We start from the raw sequence: 18,410 nt of genomic DNA on the forward strand, positions 1-18,410 counted from the left end.
GGCCCACTCCTCATGAGCAAACTGCTCCAGTTGTCTCAGGTTTGAAGGGTGCCTTTTCCAGAACGCATGGTCAGCTCCTTCCAAAGATGCTCAATAGGTTTAAGGTCAGGGTTCGTAGAAGGCCACTTTAGAATAGTCCAATGTTTTCCTCTTAGCCATTGTCCTGTTGCAAGACCCATGACCTGCGACTGAGACCAAGCTTTCTGATACTGGCCAGCACATTTCTCTCTAGAATCCCTTGATAGTCTTGAGATTTCATTGTACCCTGCACAAATTCAAGACACCCTGTGCCAGATGCAGCAAAACAGCCCCAGGACATAACAGAGCCTCCTCCATGTTTCACAGTAGGGAGTGTTCTTTTCTTGATATGCTTCATTTTTCCATCTGTGAACATAGAGCTAATGTGCCTTGGCAAAAAGTTAAATTTTTGTCTCATCTAGGACATTCTCTCAGAAGCTTTGTGGCTTGTCAACATGTAGTTTGAAAAAATTCCAATCTGGCTTTTTTATGATTTGTTTTCAACAATGGTGTCCTCCTTGGTCGTCTCCCATTAAGTCCACTTTGGCTCAAACGACGACGGATGGTGCGATCTGACACCGACGTTCCTTGAGCTTGAAGTTCACCTTTAATCTCTTTAGAAGTTTTTAGTCTCTTTGATTTGTCATCAATTTTCCTTTTGTGAAAAGGTTGGCTACACTCCCATGGATCTTAAATTTCTGAATAATGAAATTTAAAATAAAAAGACATTGCAACTGCACTCACAGGAACATCAAGCTGCTTGGAGATGGTCTTATAGCCTTTACCTTTAACATACTTGTCTATCATTTTCTTTCTAATCTCCTGAGACAACTCTTTCCTCTGCTTCCTCTGGTCCATGTTGAGTGTGGTACACATCATGGCCGTGTCTCAAGTCGCCAAACTGGCCTTAGAATCACCATTGGAAGTGTGCGTCGAAGGGCAGTTACGTAATTTCCGGCGCGACAAGGGCTGTCCCATTTCAACGCACCCTACTGAATGCGCCCGACAAACCTGCCCTTCCCTTTTCACCGTTTCCATGGAGATCGGACGTAACCGAAGCGTGCATCCATGCACACTTCACGCACTTCTATATCCCATCATGCACCGCAACTACGCAAAAAAGAGAAGAAAATGGACTTCGCTGTGCAATATACATTCAAATGTTTGTACTGGTTTACCTCATCTACAACAGTGCGACATGAAACTGTTAAATCTGAATAAAGATAAGTACAGGCCGTGTGTTTGATGATTAAAAAGGAGGGGAGTTACATGGAATAAAGGAATGTGCAGTTATTGCTAGACAATAAGAAGACATTATTATCATGAGAAATTATTATTGCAATAAGAATAATGTAAGAATGTTCGTTTCTATTGTAAGTGTCAAAGACCAAGAGACTGAAACATAAAGTCAGAAGGTTTAATGATCCACACAGGTAATGTGAACAATGAAGCAACGGACTCTCAGGAAAGGACAGAAGAGAGTCCTGAGACGTGCACAAAATCTTCATGAGTTCCGGTACATTCCATAGGTCTGCGACCCTCGTGGGCACATGACATTTATCTTTGTGTTAGTAAATCAAGATACTAGTTTGATGTAGCGCTGCACTGCTAGAAAATACGTTACAATAATAATATGAAAAGAACTGGCATGGCATAGAAGGGAAACAGCGCCCTCTACTGTTATTAAAGTGGTTTAGCCACTGGCCAAAATACCGAATCGTTAAACTGCAATATCCCACTTTATGTACAACTAATCAGTGTTCTCTGGTTTATAGACTATGAATGTCAAAATTATATTGTTACCTCTGTCTCTGTTATTACGTTTTTACAAGGTATATTTTGTTAAAGTTATGAAGTAGCTACAATTGAGAAAAAAAATCACCTCAAACGTTATATTTGCCTATTGATATTCAATCTAAACAGAAAGAAACGGCTGTGACGATGACATCTTGACTTTTCTTCTATTAAATAATAAATAATTAAAAATAACGTACGTAATGTATGTATCGTACGCTCAAAGACAGTGGTGGAAGTGCAGTCCGTGGTGTAGACCTGTCCCACTTCAGCAAGATGGAGGCTACACTGAGGAGGGCAGATTCTCGACCGGAACCTTGAAACTATACTTTGAGGAGTACTTCAAAGGGTACCTTCAAAAGGTGCATTTGGCGAATTGAGACATGGCCCATGTCACCGAATAGCACAGTGACGACCTGTAGCCCTATATATAGGTCCACTGACTGATTACAAGATTGTAGACACCTGTGAAGCTAATTAGTGGACACACCTTGGATTAACACGTCCCTTTGGTCACATTATTTTCAGTCTTTTCTAGGAGTACCATCATTTTTGTCCAGACCTGTCTCAGTTAATTTTTTTTTTTATAATTCTGTTGAAGCATGGTTGAAAAGCAATGTCTGACTTTCATGGGTTAAATTTCATAGAATTTGATTTATTATTATTTTTGTCAGATTCAAGTTATTTCTGTGACCATTGTGAGTTTTTCTTTCATTAACCCAAGGGTACCAACAATTTTGTCCACGTGTATATGTGTGTGTGTGTGTGTCTGTCTGTGTGTTGTGCGTCTGTGTGTGTTGTGTATGTGTGTGTTGTGTGTGTATGTGCGTGTGTATGTGTGTGTTGTGTGTGGGTGGATCTGCACTGGTTGAACTTCCTTCTGTTTCAGGAGTAAACAACAAGCCACAGGACGAGGTGCGACATGCACAGTCCCCAGGCCACAACCACAACTCAGTACAGCAAAACAACAGTACTACACAAGTACTACTACTGCAACACAGTACTACCAGTACTACTATTGCAACTATATGCAACAGTACTACTGCTGTAACTATATCAAAATACTACTTTTCTGGATGGGACTCAAACAGAGCCCAGATAAAAGCCTGAGAGTAACAACAGGACAAGCATCAATCCCAGAGTTAAAGAGACAGAACACGATTCAGCCCACAGTTAAAGAGACAGAACACGATTTAGCCCATAGTTAAAGAGACAGAACACAATTCAGCCCACAGTTAAAGAGACAGAACACAATTCAGCCCACAGTTAAAGAGACAGAACACGATTCAGCCCACAGTTAAAGAGACAGAACACGAATCAGCCCACAGTTAAACAGACAGAACACGAATCAGCCCACAGTTAAAGAGACAGAACACAATTCAGCCCACAGTTAAAGAGACAGAACACGATTCAGCCCACAGTTAAAGAGACAGAACACGAATCAGCCCACAGTTAAACAGACAGAACACGAATCAGCCCACAGTTAAAGAGACAGAACACAATTTAGCCCACAGTTAAAGAGACAGAACACAATTTAGCCCACAGTTAAAGAGACAGAACACGATTCAGCCCACAGTTAAAGAGACAGAACACGATTTAGCCCACAGTTAAAGAGACAGAACACAATTCAGCCCACAGTTAAAGAGACAGAACACAATTCAGCCCACAGTTAAAGAGACAGAACACGATTCAGCCCACAGTTAAACAGACAGAACACGAATCAGCCCACAGTTAAAGAGACAGAACACGAATCAGCCCACAGTTAAAGAGACAGAACACGATTCAGCCCACAGTTAAAGAGACAGAACACGATTTAGCCCACAGTTAAAGAGACAGAACACAATTCAGCCCACAGTTAAAGAGACAGAACACAATTCAGCCCACAGTTAAAGAGACAGAACACGATTCAGCCCACAGTTAAAGAGACAGAACACGATTCAGCCCACAGTTAAAGAGACAGAACACGAATCAGCCCACAGTTAAAGAGACAGAACACGAATCAGCCCACAGTTAAAGAGACAGAACACAATTCAGCCCACAGTTAAAGAGACAGAACACAATTCAGCCCACAGTTAAAGAGACAGAACACAATTCAGCCCACAGTTAAAGAGACAGAACACAATTCAGCCCACAGTTAAAGAGACAGAACACAATTCAGCCCACAGTTAAAGAGACAGAACACGAATCAGAGCAGAGTTGAAGAGACAGAATATAATTCAGCCACAGTTAAAAAGACAGAACACAATCAGGACCAATCCAGGACCGAACCAGGACTAAACCAAGATTAAACCAGATGAGGAAAGGTTAACGTTGCACATTATTAATTGACTGATGGTGGGAGTTGATGGTGGGACTTACTCTCTTCCTCCAGCATGTCCAGGTCCCTCACTATGGCCCTGAAGAACGGCCTTTTCTTGGGGTCGTAGTTCATGCAGTGGGTCATGAGTTTGGCGAGCTCCTTGTAGTCCGGTGTGGCCAGCTGACACTCGGTCTCATAGAAACGCTCCTTCTGCTCAGCAAAAAGAAACATGAGACTCATCATCACTTTTTTGGAACCACCTGCTTGTTGTCATGGAGGTGTTATTACTTGGCTTGAAATGCTCCACATTATGGCATTACACTTATGCTTAGCCTCAGTGAGATTAGAGTGCACTCTTTTACAGAGTCTAGCCCCAGTTTAAAATGGCTGGTCTGCCTTCACCCACATCTGTCCAAACGTGACAGAGTGACCTGATGTTTTTACATCTGTCCAAACGTGTTCATTCATTTATTCCATCAATTCAATATAAACCTTTGAGGACTGAATCACTTTACCTCTGTGAGCCTTTTGTCTTTGAGTGGCACCTCTCCATCGTAGCAGATCTCCCACAGCGTCGTCCCAAAACCCCATTTATCAGCAGCTACGCTCAGAGATGACGGGTTCTTCACACACTCAGGAGCAATCCAGGGGATACGGTGAACACACTCTGCAAACAAACATCACTGAGTTTATACCTGTGTTTGAAACTGTTTTAAACAGGCGAGAAACAAAAACACATTTACAGGCCCATTTTAGCAGCTTCATGATTGTTAAAATATTGTCTGATTATCGTCAGCTTTTTGGAAGCAAACAAAAATGAATTCATAGACACAGAAAACTGGACAGATTGATGTCACTGCAGCATTTTAATAATGTGGAGATAAACATTTATAATCAACCTGCTCCTGTTTTTAATGGACCTGTGCAGATGTGTGTTTGTGTGTTACTCTCACTGTACAGTGTGGAGATCCTGAGAGTGAAAGACTCAAATGAGGACAGAATGTGAGGAAACGGTGTGTGTGTGTTTTTTATATTACACACACACACACACACCCCCACACACACACACACACACACATATTATATATATATATATATATACACACACACATACATACATACATACATACACACACACACACATATATATGTATATATATATATATATATATATATATATACACACATACATACATACACACACATATACACATACATATACATATACATATATACATACACACGCACACACATACATACATACGATATACACACACATACACACACTGGATGCTGATGGGAAGGAGGAAGAAGTCACTACAGGCTCCATCAAACACAAGGACACAGCTGTAACTGGAACACAATGCAGCAAAGTAATAATGGGCATTGGAAAAAAAATGCAAGGGATTCTGGGAAAATGCAAGGAGGGAGGGGCGTTCTCCCGGGGGACGAGCAGTACACAAACATTTACCGTGTCCATTTGTCTGTTTGTCTACAGTAAAACTCAAGTCAATTATGATCTGAATGCAAAGACTGCAGTTTATTTAAAGACACACTATGGACCTTCTCTAGTGGAGTCTAACACCTGCTTATTTCACAGTTTGGCCTTAATGGACACGACCAGGCAAAGGTTTGGACCTCCAGTGTTTTTTTTCTTTATTTTTTACTACTTTTAGCATGTTATTAACACACAGACATTGACTATAAGGAACAGGAAATATGGACAAAAGTCTACTAAATATGTTTTAAATTTTATTTTCAGGTCCTCAGTCTCCTCCTTTTGCTTTGAGGAGACCCTTGTCTTTCTGTCACTGAGCTTCATGATGAATTCCCTGAGATGGTTTTCACTTCACAGCTAACCCATGTCACCAGGGGAGTTGACAGGGGGGGACAGGGGTCTGTTGTCCTGGGCTCCAGGGTCTTATTGAACCCACTTCCTATTCATTTATATAGGGGAGGGGAAGTATACTTCTATATGTATAGTTATGTATACTTCTATATGACTGTAATGCCTCAGTCATCCAGGTCTGATCCATAGTAAAAGCTTACTTACTTCTTCAGTTCTGGTCAGATTACTGCTGGACACTGCCTTATATCTGTCTGAAGGGAGGAGCTAACTACACTGAAACTGGAAACACCTATTGTTTACAGTTTCAGTCTTAATGGCCTCTATTCAACCTTTAATGGTGCTGCTGGCTCACCCTTTTGTTATCTTTGTTCCTGTTTGTTTTGGGTCTGAGGGTGAAGTTACAAATGGGGGATGGATGATGTCTCAGGCCTCCATTCCTGTTTAAGGAAGGATTGTCTTTCCTAACAAAAACTTTAACTCCCCTCTCAAACCATTTCTTTTCTGTGGTTAAGGTATAAAAACACCTGTAACTGAGTCAATTCAAAATAGTGCAAATGTCCGGCAAAGCAATAACATCTCCATGGAGCCTCTCCAACCCTAAAGTTACATAGTGCAGCTTTAACTGACATGTCCTTAGGTGTGTCCGGGCAGTCCTTGCCTGAAGTTGGCAAATGGCCCTGGGACTTGGATTGTGTTCGGAGCATATGTTCAACGATTAAACAAAACAGATTTGATTACAATCGGAATGTTTGTAAAACAAATCATCTCAAACAGACGAGCAGGAACAGGAAGAAGAAGTGATCTGAGCTCTGACGAAGCAGCTTCAGGGAACACAGAAACAGAAAAAAGGTTTTTACACAAACAAAAGCAAGAGGGAGAGTGTGGTCAGGACAGAGCATCGATTAGGACAAACATGAGAGTCCTGACTGCATGTGTGGGTTTATTTTAAAACACCGGTCAGCAGGAGCAGCCCATGTCCAGATGGAAGTTAAAGTTCATATTTTGGGCTAAACCTTTTCTTTGTCAAAACCATAAGTGTAATAGTGTTAAGTGAGTGTGACGTCACCCACAGAGTTCAGCTCCAAATGAAACTCATCGAGGCTAGAGCAGTTATAGGGGCCAATTTGTTCAAAGTAACGCCCCTTCCCCCTCGCATCTGATTTGTCTGTTATTAATGTTCATATCTTGAATTACAGACAAAATAGTGAAATAAAAACCCCAGGATCATGTAGAGCGGGTTAATACGAACATTTAAGACCAAAATGACGAGTCTGACAGCAGCAGATACAGAGAGAGGGGACACAGTTTGATGGAGCTGCGCCTGAACTTCCCACAGAATCTAATTTCAGCTGAAAGTAGAAAAGACTGAGACCTGCCTCTGAATTATTTTAGTTTCATTTCAGAATGTGGAAGTTACTGAAAAATTTCTATCGTGTTGGTTTTGTAAGAATCTGGGTTTGCGTGTCTGTGTGTCTGTGTGTGCGCGTGTGTCTGTGTGTGCGCGTGTGTGTCTGTGTGTGTCTGTGTGTTTGTCTCTCACCCTCTCTGGACAGCACTGTTATGGGAATGCCCGGGTCACTCAGTTTAATGAAGGGTCCCTCTTCATCTTTGGCCAGTCCCTCTCTGGCCAGCAGGATGTTTTTGGCACAAACGAAGCCATGGACGAGCCGTTTGTCCTCCTAAAATCCAAAACAAATGCAGAAATAAGCCTCAGATCCAGACTGGCTTCCGCTGTGTTCTACAGAACATCTCACAGTCCGGTCAGCTCCTCCTCAGGCCAAACTCTCATTCAATGTTTTTTTCTTTATTTTTATGACTTTCTACATGATATAAACACACAGTAGATACCAAACATATGGAGTAAAGAAAAAAGTTATATAACTCTACAAATTTTTTTTTGACAAAGCAAAGAGTGAGAGGATCTGTATATGAAGATGTATAAAAAACATTTTTTCTTTGCTACAACTTTCATATATATTGCTTCATATATTTGGTGTCTCCTGTGTGTTTATAAAATGTATAAAGTCGTAAAAACGTCGTAAAAACAAAAACACTGACCGAGGAGGCGTGTCCCAATGTCTGAGGGGGCTTGTCCAAACGTCTGACTGCTGCATGTTTTAAACTAAACCACTTACAAAAATAATCTCAGATTCTGCAGTGAGGCTGTTGAAGGTAATGCTGCTTTTGCCCACACCTCTGGTTTAACAGGGAGTGGACGCTTAGCAACACCGTCAATCAAACCTGTTGCTGGCACTAGTGGAAGTGGCGCCAGATTTGTCTATTATTAATGTTCATATCTTGATTTACAGACACAAAAGTGACAGCAGCAGTTACACAGAGAGGGGACACAGTTTTTACACAGAAAGTGAATTGGAGCCAGAGTCAATGAAGCTGAAGTGCTCATGAGGCGACTTGAATCCAAACTTGAACCACAATATATACATTTTTAAAAAGTCCACAATTCTAGACCTACAAATGAAAATGTAACATCTCTTACCAGACAGATCTGTGTACTTGTGTTCTTACCAGACAGATCTGTGTACTTGCGTTCTTACCAGGTAGCTGAGAGCAGAGGCGAGTTGTTTTGCCACTTGAAACTTCCAAGTCGTGCTCAGAGGACAGTGGTTGTTCATGAACAGATCCAAGGGGCCGTACTGCACAAACTCCTCCACCATAATATCTATAACAAACAGATGATGTTGATGAACTGTCACAGTGGATTTACATAAAATAAATAAAATTAGACTAGATCTGTCACAACAATGTTTAAATAAAATACATAAAATGCTACGATTATTATGAGAAGAAACATGAAGAGCTTCTTAAAGGTCCATATGACACTATTCTCTGATCTGTTCTAATATTGTTTCCTCATCACAAATAGACCTGGAGTTGTGTTTTGTTTCATTCACACATGTTTAACACACAAACCTGCATATTTAGGCTGAGTTCTTCTTTCAAACTGAAAACATTCTGTTCTACCTTGTGATGTCATCATGTGGTAATACAGGAAGTGCCCCACTTTCTAAACTCCATACACCTTCACTAGAATCATTTGGATCATTTCAGCCCTGGAATTTCCAATCTCTACTCAACTAAAGGTAGTTTTCAAGTTAACAGCTTCTTTTACCACTTCATGACATCACAAGGTGGAACAGAGCATTGTTAGCTTTGGAGATGTAGACAGACTAATACTAGTGTTAGATTAGTGTTAGATTAGAACATGGATTAAAGCTGCAAGAGTCAAGTTTGGTATAAAAATCAGGTACAGAGACTTTAAAGCTCCTGTATTACACATTTATCTTCACTGGGGCTCTCAAAGATGAGAACAAGACCTTTAACCTTTTGGAATTAAAGTCATTTCAAAAGGTTAAAAGTGACTACCGTAGTTACTCTAATAACCTTAACTTCTCCATTTTAAAGCAGATGGTGATCTGGAGAGGTCGTGACTATTTCAGGCAGATTATTCATAGGTTCTGACTAACCACAAGAAACGGAGATGTCAGGAAATCAGCAGTTTCCATTTTGTGTTGGTACCAAGTTTGAATTTTTATATAGATTTTTATTTCAGACTTTTTAAAAATATGTTGGGGAAAAATATTGTCACACCAAGGACATATTTTAAATTTAATCATACTAAAAGTAGAAGTATACAGCAGCACTTACTGTCCTGGTTGCGTACACAGACGCCGTAGAGCAGCACGATGTGTTTGTGTGACACTTGCCTCATCATACTGGCTGTTTCAAAGAACGCCTGAAACAACACGAACACATTTTTATCTTCAACATCTATCTCCCATCCATAACTCCATCCTCAGATCCAAAACAAAACAGTAGGGCTAGCAAGGATGCTAATAGGTGTGAGAGCAGCCATTAGGGGCCTGAAACAACAGGAACACATTTTTATCTTCAACATCAATCTCCCATCCGTAACTCCATCCTTGGCTCTGTAGGCCTCTCCTCTGTAGGTCTCTCCTCTGTAGGCCTCTCCTCTGTAGGCCTCTCCTCTGTAGGCCTCTCCTCTGTAGGCCTCTCCTCTGTAGGCCTCTCCTCTGTAGGCCTCTCCTCTGTAGGCCTCTCCTCTGTAAACACACTGTTCCCTAGTAGTTTTTTCATGAGGTGAGTCTGGGGAAAGCAGTTTGTCTCAGATACACAGAGATACGTAATAGTTTTGAGAGCTTCTCCCCGTTTAGTCGACCACATGGGCAGCACATGTTTTCAATCATCCACAGCTCTGGTGAATCCCACAATAATAATAATAATAATGTTTACAAATAAAGAGTCTGATAACTTATCTTTAAAGGAGCTGAACAAAATGAGACAGAAAATAGTAAATCTTTGAGATTTGAAAAAATATAAGTGACATGGTACGGATGTGTTTGAAATGATTACGCGACTCTGCCGAATCCTACGAGTATCACCGCTTAAGAAAATAAAACTGTAGAAGGAACTGGATGCGTCACAGTGCGAGTGTCACACAGGGCGTGTCACTGTGGGCGTGTACCGGTGGAGGTTAAAAGGGGGTAGATCGACAAAATGGCGTCTTGCAAATAAGATTAAAGATTACTCAAACATGAATCCCTCCAAATACAACTTCAGAGGCTTAATGAGAAGAAACGACTAGAAGATAGTTTAACATTTAAACAGTTTGAACAGGAGCTGGTTCAAAGTCACACTGTGGAACATGGTTAAACATCTGAATAGAAAAATTTGTAGAACTTGTCTATTTTAAAATCCACGTCTTACCAAGGAGATGTCCCTGTGTCCAGCGCCCAGCACCTTCAGCACCACCTTCATCTCCTGAGCTGAGAAGGACCCTCCCTCTCCGTCCTCATCGCTCTTCACCTTCAGAATGCCAGAGTAGATGTTGGTTTTGGTTCCTTGGCCCAAGTGGTCGACCTGGAAACAAACAGAACAATTAAAAAACACAATATTTTTTTTTATCTTAAATGACTGTAGCACAAACAGAATCTAGACCACATTCTGAACCGATGCAATTAGCACAAACAAAACATGGCGTCTTCTGCATGAACCTGATAACTCTGCAGTTCAGATGTGAAACTTGACTTCAGTTTTAGTCATTTTTTCTGAATGAGTTTAAAATGTGAACTTTGAATACTAATCCTATAATTAAAACTGAAATAGCTAATTTAATCAGAGTGATGCAGAAAAACAAGTTTGAACCGAGTCAGCAGTTCTAATGTGGAATGAGCATAAACCATTTTAATATCGTTTAACATTGTCTCAAAGTTTGGAGCCTCATCTCTTGAATCTTTTTTCATTTATTGTTACTGTTTTACTGCCTCATTTCTAACATTTAGTACATGGTATTCCACTACTGTTCTTGTACTGTGATGTTGCAACACTGAAATTCCCCCATTGGAGAAGAAATAAAAGTTCTGTTATCAACATGTCTCCAGATGAATGAACATCAGATATGAAAACAATGAGGTCCACAGAAAGTTCAAAAGGTTTTTAAAATCTGCTTCTGTGAATAAAACAAAAACATGCACAACACAAACGCTAACCCAGCAGCTAACACAGATGTCAGCGCTGAGGCTAACAGAGACGCTAACGCTGAGGCTAACACAAACGCTAACCCAGTGGCTAAAACAGATACCAACTCTGAGGCTAACAGAGATGCTAATGCTGAGGCTAACACAAACTCTAACCCAGTAGCTAACACAGATGCCAATGCTGAGGCTAACAGAGATGCTAGCACTGAGGCTAACACAGATGCTAATGCTGAGGCTAACACAGAGGCTAATGCTGAGGCTAACAGAGACGCTCACCCTGAGGCTTACACGGACGCTAATGCTGAGGATAACACAGAGGCTAACACAGAGGCTAACACAGATGCTAATGCTGAGGATAACACAGAGGCTAACACAGAGGCTAACACAGATGCTAACCCTGAGGCTAACGGTTTGCGTTTTGTCTTGCTGCTGGAGTAGACACATTATACATTCAGATTTACTGTATTTTCTGGACTATAAGTGTCACTTTTTTCATAGTTTGTCTGGGGGAGTGACCTATACTTAGATGAGACTTATATGTGAAATTATTAAAATATATAATTTCACATCTTGGTTATTGTCACAGTAACCGTGTGAGGGCGCTCTAGGCTTGTACCAGTGTGACAGTCACACAGAAGAGGAAGCGACGCTTCATCTACCTCCAGAGTTGGTGGAGTTGTTCAGAAGCGACACCGAGGATGAAGAATTGAATGGATTTAGTGATTTGGAGTGAGATCCAGAATAAAGTTGTTAGTTTGTTTTTTATGCTTTATTTATCTGATTAAATGTTAATATCTTACATTAACAAACCAGACACGTGTTCAGTTCTGTCGATGCTTCATGTAACTGAATAAATATAAATGTGTTACGTTAGCGTGCTGTAATGATATTCAGATTATTAGAACTTGCCTTTAAAGATAAAATGTCTGTTCTTGGTTTCTGATTTTGTATAATAAATGTCCCCAAAAATGTGACTTACAGTCCAGCGTGACTTATATATGTTTTTTTGTTTCATTATTATGTGTTTTTTTTTTTTTTGGCTGGTGTGACTTATACTCCAGAAGATACGGTAAATATGCAAATGTTTGAACGGGTTCTGCACCTCGTCGATCTCGTCTTTGAGGATGCGGTGGAAGCTCAGCTGACTCTCCAGGTGGAAGGGGGACTGGGGGGCACGCTCTTTGGTGATCACCAGCAGATTTGAAACCTCTGTGAAATAAACAACAAAAAATACATTAAGTCACTTTATTTATAAAGCACATTTCACAAAGTGCTGCACAAAGATCATAAACACAACTCAAAATTTGGATGATCGTAATCCTCAAACAATAACACGGATATAAAAACATTAAAAACATAAAGCCATAAAACGCCATGACATAAGTAAAACAAATACAGACAAATAAGACACGAGCACACGACTCACACAGAGAAGAACAAAACACACACACGGCAGCCTTAGTCATGACATATTTGCATTTACAACAAAAACACTGTTCTAATCTCTGTGTCGAAAGAGGAAGTGGATCACAGCGTTTTACACACACACACACACACACCCCCACACACACACACAGACTCGTGTGTCAGTCAAATATCAGACTTTTCTAGAGTCTCGTGTCACATTAATCTATATACACTTATTCAAGTAGAAAAGTTAAAACTATCTGTCAGTTTTTATCGTGTTATTTTTTCTCTGCTCTGGTGGGATTTAAGATGTAAGTTTGAATGAATAACTCGTCTGACTTGTTGCAGACTCAAACTAACGACTAAAGTGTTTCATTCTGCTGTTTATTTTTTGAAGCTCATGATTTTTATAATATTGTAGATTTATAATAGTTTTTGGGGTTTAAATCTGCTCACAGCTCCCCTCACTGCTCCCCTCACTGCTCCTCTCACTGCTCCTCGCCTCCTCTCACAGCTCCCCTCACTGCTCCTCACCTCCCCTCACAGCTCCCCTCACAGCTCCCCTCACTGCTCCCCTCACTGCTCCCCTCACTGTTCCCCTCACTGCTCCCCTCACTGCTCCCCTCACTGCTCCCCTCACTGCTCCCCTCACTGCTCCCCTCACTGCTCCCCTCACTGCTCCTCGCGTCCCCTCACTGCTCCCCTCACTGCTCCCCTCACTGCTCCCCTCACTGCTCCCCTCACTGCTCCCCTCACTGCTCCCCTCACTGCTCCCCTCACTGCTCCTCTCACTGCTCCTCGCCTCCTCACAGAGTAAACAGACAGCTCTGCTCTAGCTCCGGAAACCCACATTTACAACTCTCTTCCTCCTGAGGCTGTTTCACAAAGGCAGTGACAGACACTCGAACACAAGGCTCCACAAGGTTTATCGCATCAAAAGGAAATAACTATTTGAACAGACGTAGTCAGCACTATTGAAAAGCTGTGGTTATTTTGGTCATAAATGCTAACATACGCAGAGCTACTGCTAACAACAACACTCGGAACAAAATGTGACTACACCTGATTTTATATGTTGTTAAAAATGTTTTGCCCCAGTACACATAAGAGCAGTCAAGGGTCAAAATCAGACTGTTTATATAAATGGACATAGCTAACCTGCTACCTGCCACGTTCCAAACAGGAAGTGATCAAGGGCGCACTTCAGGCTCCATCAACTCCCCTCTCTCTGTAACTGTTGCTGTCAGACTCATCATTTTGGTCTTAAATGTTCGTATTAACCCGCTCTACATGATCCTGGGGTTTTTATTTCACGATTGTGTCTGTAAATCAAGATATGAACATTAATAATAGACAAATCAGGTGCCTTTTTTCCCCGAGATCGCTCTTGTTAGCAACACTGTCAAATAAGTAGTTGCTAACGCTAAGCACCCATTCTGTGCTAAACCAGTGGTGCGGGAGGGAAGGGGCATTACCTTTAACAGCCTCACTCTGGATTGGCTTTTTGGTTGCTATGATACTCATGGTCAGAATTCCAAATATGGAACTGGGCTACAAATTATAACTGCTAGCCTCGATGAGCTTCATTTGACTGAAGCTTAATGCTGTGGGTGACGTCACCCTCACTTAGTCCACAAATGAAGCTCATTAAGGCTAGCTGTTATAGCAGCTAATCTGCAAAGGACAAAAGCTGTTGAAGATACACACCACCTCCCGCTGGCACCGCTGGTTTGGAAGGAAGCGGGAACTTAATATTAAGTTATGCTAGCAGAAGTGACCTCAGCGAAAGAAGGCGCCTGATTTGTCTGTTATTAAATGTTCATATTTAGATTTTTTTGGTCCTGGTTCGGTCCTGGTTCGGTCCTGGTTCGGTCCTGGTTCGGTCCTGGTTCGGTCCTGGTTTAGACTTGGTTTAGACTTGGTTTAGACTTGGTTTAGACTTGGTTTAGACTTGGTTTAGACTTGGTTTAGACCTGGTTTAGACTTGGTTTAGACCTGGTTTAGACCTGGTTTGCTCTACTTGATCACAGCAGCAGAAACAGAGAGTCTGAGGAGAACTCTTCAGGCCACAGAGATGCAGCTGTTTAGATGCTCTGGTCAGCTGCACTCCTGACCTCCCCGACAGAACAACCCTGTGTGGACTCCAAACACACCCAGATGTAAACACATAAACCACAATGAGCAGATGAACAGCTAAACGATGTGGGTTTGTGAAGAGGGTTTATGTTTGAAACTTTAATGACCTTAAAATGTTTGAAATATGCAGTTTGGATACTTACAAGTCAGACATTCTTTTAACTCAAATTGCAGTATAACAAATTTTACTCAATCTGAAGAAGCTTTTTTAAAATATTGAAATCGGCATATGGGTTATCTACCCAAAAAATGATATCTAAAGTATACAATGCACTTCATGTGACCGACAAGTGTAATACGTTATATGTGAAACAGAAATGGGAAAAGGAGGCAACAATTGAAATTACTGAGGAGGATTGGGATAGCATCTGGTCATTCCAGTGGTCATCGACGGCATCCCTGTCCTGGAGAGAACACTGCTGGAAGAACATTATTAGATATTTTAGAACGCCAGCTCAGGGGAGCAATAAGTCGGCCTGCTGGAGACTGTGTGGTTCTGAGGAGGGGAATCACTACCACATATTTTGGGCTTGCTCCAATTTAAAACTGTATTGGAGTGAGATCCATGTGCGGTTAAACAGTTTTTGGAGTGAACATATCATTCACCTTTGAACCTTTGTACTTGGGTAGGGTTGCTCTTCTAGAACGGAGAAATGATAAAAAGCTGTTGCAAGCCCTCCTGGCAGCAAGTACAAAGAACATCACTAAAATATGGCTAAATTCCACTCCTCCATCAGTGGATGGCTGGATTGATATAGTATGTGAAATATTTAGGATGGAAAGGCTAACGTACACAATAAACATTTAAAGGAACAGATTTTATTGTATTTGGAACAAGTGGATTAAATATATTGCTCCAATTAGAACAGATTTATTGTGACTTCTCCATTTCGGATGAAGAATTATATTTTATTGTATAATGCATATATAATGTTTGATTATACTTGCTTTTTTATGTAAGCTCCCCGGTTCTTGTAAATAGTTATTGTTTTTTTGTTTTTTCCTTTCTACTCCTTTAATATACTAAAATGGGATGGGACTAAATGAGCATGGTATAGTTTTGACAAGCACTTTTCAGGGGCTTGGATTAATAATGCTGTTTTATACAATATTTGAACTGGAAAGAATGTGCCTGTAATATGTGTTCTTCCCAAAATAAAATATACATTAAAAAAATAAATAAAAAAATAAAAAAATAGGGGGAAAAAAAGAAATATGCAGTTTGTTTCTGGCTCTGGTTTCATAAAGGCCCGGGTCTAAACTGGCTCGACTGGAGAACCAAACTTTATCTCAGCCCTGATCTTTATTAACAAATGAACAAAAACAAATGTGCGACACTGATGGATGCACTTTAAACCATCTGAGTGCCTTCCACAGGATTTGAACACAGACGAGAGCCATTAAACAAATGAGATAAAGATAACAGATGGATAAGATAATATTCAAAGTGTTGTTTTGAATCTATGCAAAGATAAAGTCTATAATTAGAATCAACAAAAGCATCAAAAGACAAAAGCTCTCAGGGTCAGGTGCCCGTCCTGAACTTCAGAGGTTAAATTCTCTCAAACAGCCCTAGAGGAGTCCTTCACTGAAGAAACTCAAACACTGACCCAAGTCCAATGACAACAAGTCTGAAAGATAGACAACTGTGCAACAAGTCGCATTTAAGTTAGATCAAGATTCACTCAAACAGACATCAGGTCTAGAGCCTCTGTCAGGTAAAGGTCTAGAACCAGTCCTCTCAGTCCTCTGTCAGGTAAAGTCTGTGGTTTGGATAGAGCAGAGCCTTTTTGTGCAGAAAACATGAATCCTCTAGATTAGACATATTAGATCCTGAACACCACCGCAGACAGTCGATGTTTAAAACAAAAGTGTTCCCACCTCTGGGCTGCGGGGGGCAACAGTGGTTCAGGTGAAAGTGCAGGTTGTCTGTTCTTAGACTCTGTCCCTCCAGATGCTCCAGCAGCTCCTTCAGTGTGGGGCACTCTGTGCTGGTGCCATACAGACGGAAGCCACTAGGGGTCAGCTTCTCGATCTGGAAGTTTTTATACTGGCACACGGGAGCGCCGTCCTTAAACTGAAGACACAAACATTTAACAAGCATTCATTAATAATCTATCACAGTAAAGAAAAGGGCTATGGAACTTTCTGGAAGATGTGGTGAGGGTGTGATGAGGGTGTGGGGAGGGTGTGGTGAGGGTGTGGGTAGGGTGTGGGGAGGGTGTGGGGAGGGTGTGGGGAGGGTGTGGGGAGGGTGTGGTGTAGGGATGGGACGATATTAAACTTTAGACTCATGATTATTGTGGCCAAAATAATCGCGATTAACGATATTATCACGATAATTATTAACCTGTTAACGTTCCGACGCCCGGGCCTACTTTACAATTTTATAGCAATGTACATACACTTCTGCGTCATCCACACAAACAATCTACACATCAAATGAAAGCTGCAGCACTTGTCTTTCTTGATATGCAAACCATTTTCACCTGCAGTCACCACAGTGCTGACAGGAAAGACGTCTTTACACAAAAGTCACAAAGTGTGAATCTGGACTTCACTTACCATTGAGCGCTCTGGTTCTGTCAAACATCAACATATTCACACAAAGTTGGTCTCATTCGTTCCGTAAAGGTCCAGAGAATATAATCCAGTCAAGAAATTATGTCCACAAAATAAGATCCTCCATGTCCAATCTGCTGCAGGAAAGTACTCCAAATATGAAATCTGCTCCGTCACTTCTTTGCCTTTCTTTTGTCGATTTCAGGCATAATAAACTTCTGACAGTGCCAATTTTCGTCCTCAATGCTAAACACATGTGTTAACTTGTGATTGACACCAGTGTTGGCCAATAAGGTGGGGATGTGGGTTACTGAGGCCGCAGACAGCAAATCAGTGCTACAGATGACTGAAAGTTTACACCCCACTCTTCCCCTTGTAGAATCAACCAATTACATCACACACATTTACTGACGTTTTCCCTTACAGCCAAAGAGCAGCGGGACAGGATGATGTATCACATGCCATGGTTTTCCGTCAACAGACGTACCCGGAAGAAAATGTGTACACCTCATTGCCATGCTGTCGAAATGGACCGGTCCTTGTCGCGCCGGAAGTGACGCGAGTGTCCGTCGACAAACACTTAGAACGATGCAATTAAGGCACTTTGGCGAATGGGAAACGGCCGAAGCGGAGTAGATGCAGAAATCTGTGCATAATGGCGCATTTTATGCACTGTTGTTTTGCATTTTAAACATGACGAAACAGACAAAACAAAGGGAGTACGTGACCGAGGACACTGTGGATGTTTGTACAAGTTAAACTAGAGGCATCTCTGACCTGGAGCGGTTCATGGCAAAGAGTAAAGATCCCACAGTGGACTCAGGAGTAA

At 41.3% G+C, this 18,410-nt stretch overlaps 1 protein-coding gene across 3 annotated transcripts in view; it reads right to left on the bottom strand.

The window, feature by feature from the left end:
- Positions 1-18,410, bottom strand: part of jak1 (Janus kinase 1) — a 50,444-nt gene that overhangs the window by 10,264 nt on the left and 21,770 nt on the right. For all 3 annotated transcript variants that reach the window (XR_008648673.1, XM_033964807.2, XM_055221025.1), the window contains exons 11-18: positions 16,901-17,096; positions 12,579-12,685; positions 10,707-10,859; positions 9,627-9,714; positions 8,516-8,640; positions 7,501-7,639; positions 4,627-4,778; positions 4,171-4,321 (exon numbers count right to left, since the gene is read on the bottom strand). Coding sequence is in view for 2 of the 3 variants with exons in the window: in XM_033964807.2 (XP_033820698.1) it covers positions 4,171-4,321; positions 4,627-4,778; positions 7,501-7,639; positions 8,516-8,640; positions 9,627-9,714; positions 10,707-10,859; positions 12,579-12,685; positions 16,901-17,096 (1,111 nt within the window). In the remaining variant the exon portion in view is untranslated. The remainder of the gene's footprint in view (positions 1-4,170; positions 4,322-4,626; positions 4,779-7,500; positions 7,640-8,515; positions 8,641-9,626; positions 9,715-10,706; positions 10,860-12,578; positions 12,686-16,900; positions 17,097-18,410) is intronic.

Source organism: Periophthalmus magnuspinnatus, chromosome 4 (assembly GCF_009829125.3).
Source record: "Periophthalmus magnuspinnatus isolate fPerMag1 chromosome 4, fPerMag1.2.pri, whole genome shotgun sequence".
In the NCBI taxonomy this organism is placed as follows: Eukaryota; Metazoa; Chordata; class Actinopteri; order Gobiiformes; family Gobiidae; genus Periophthalmus; species Periophthalmus magnuspinnatus.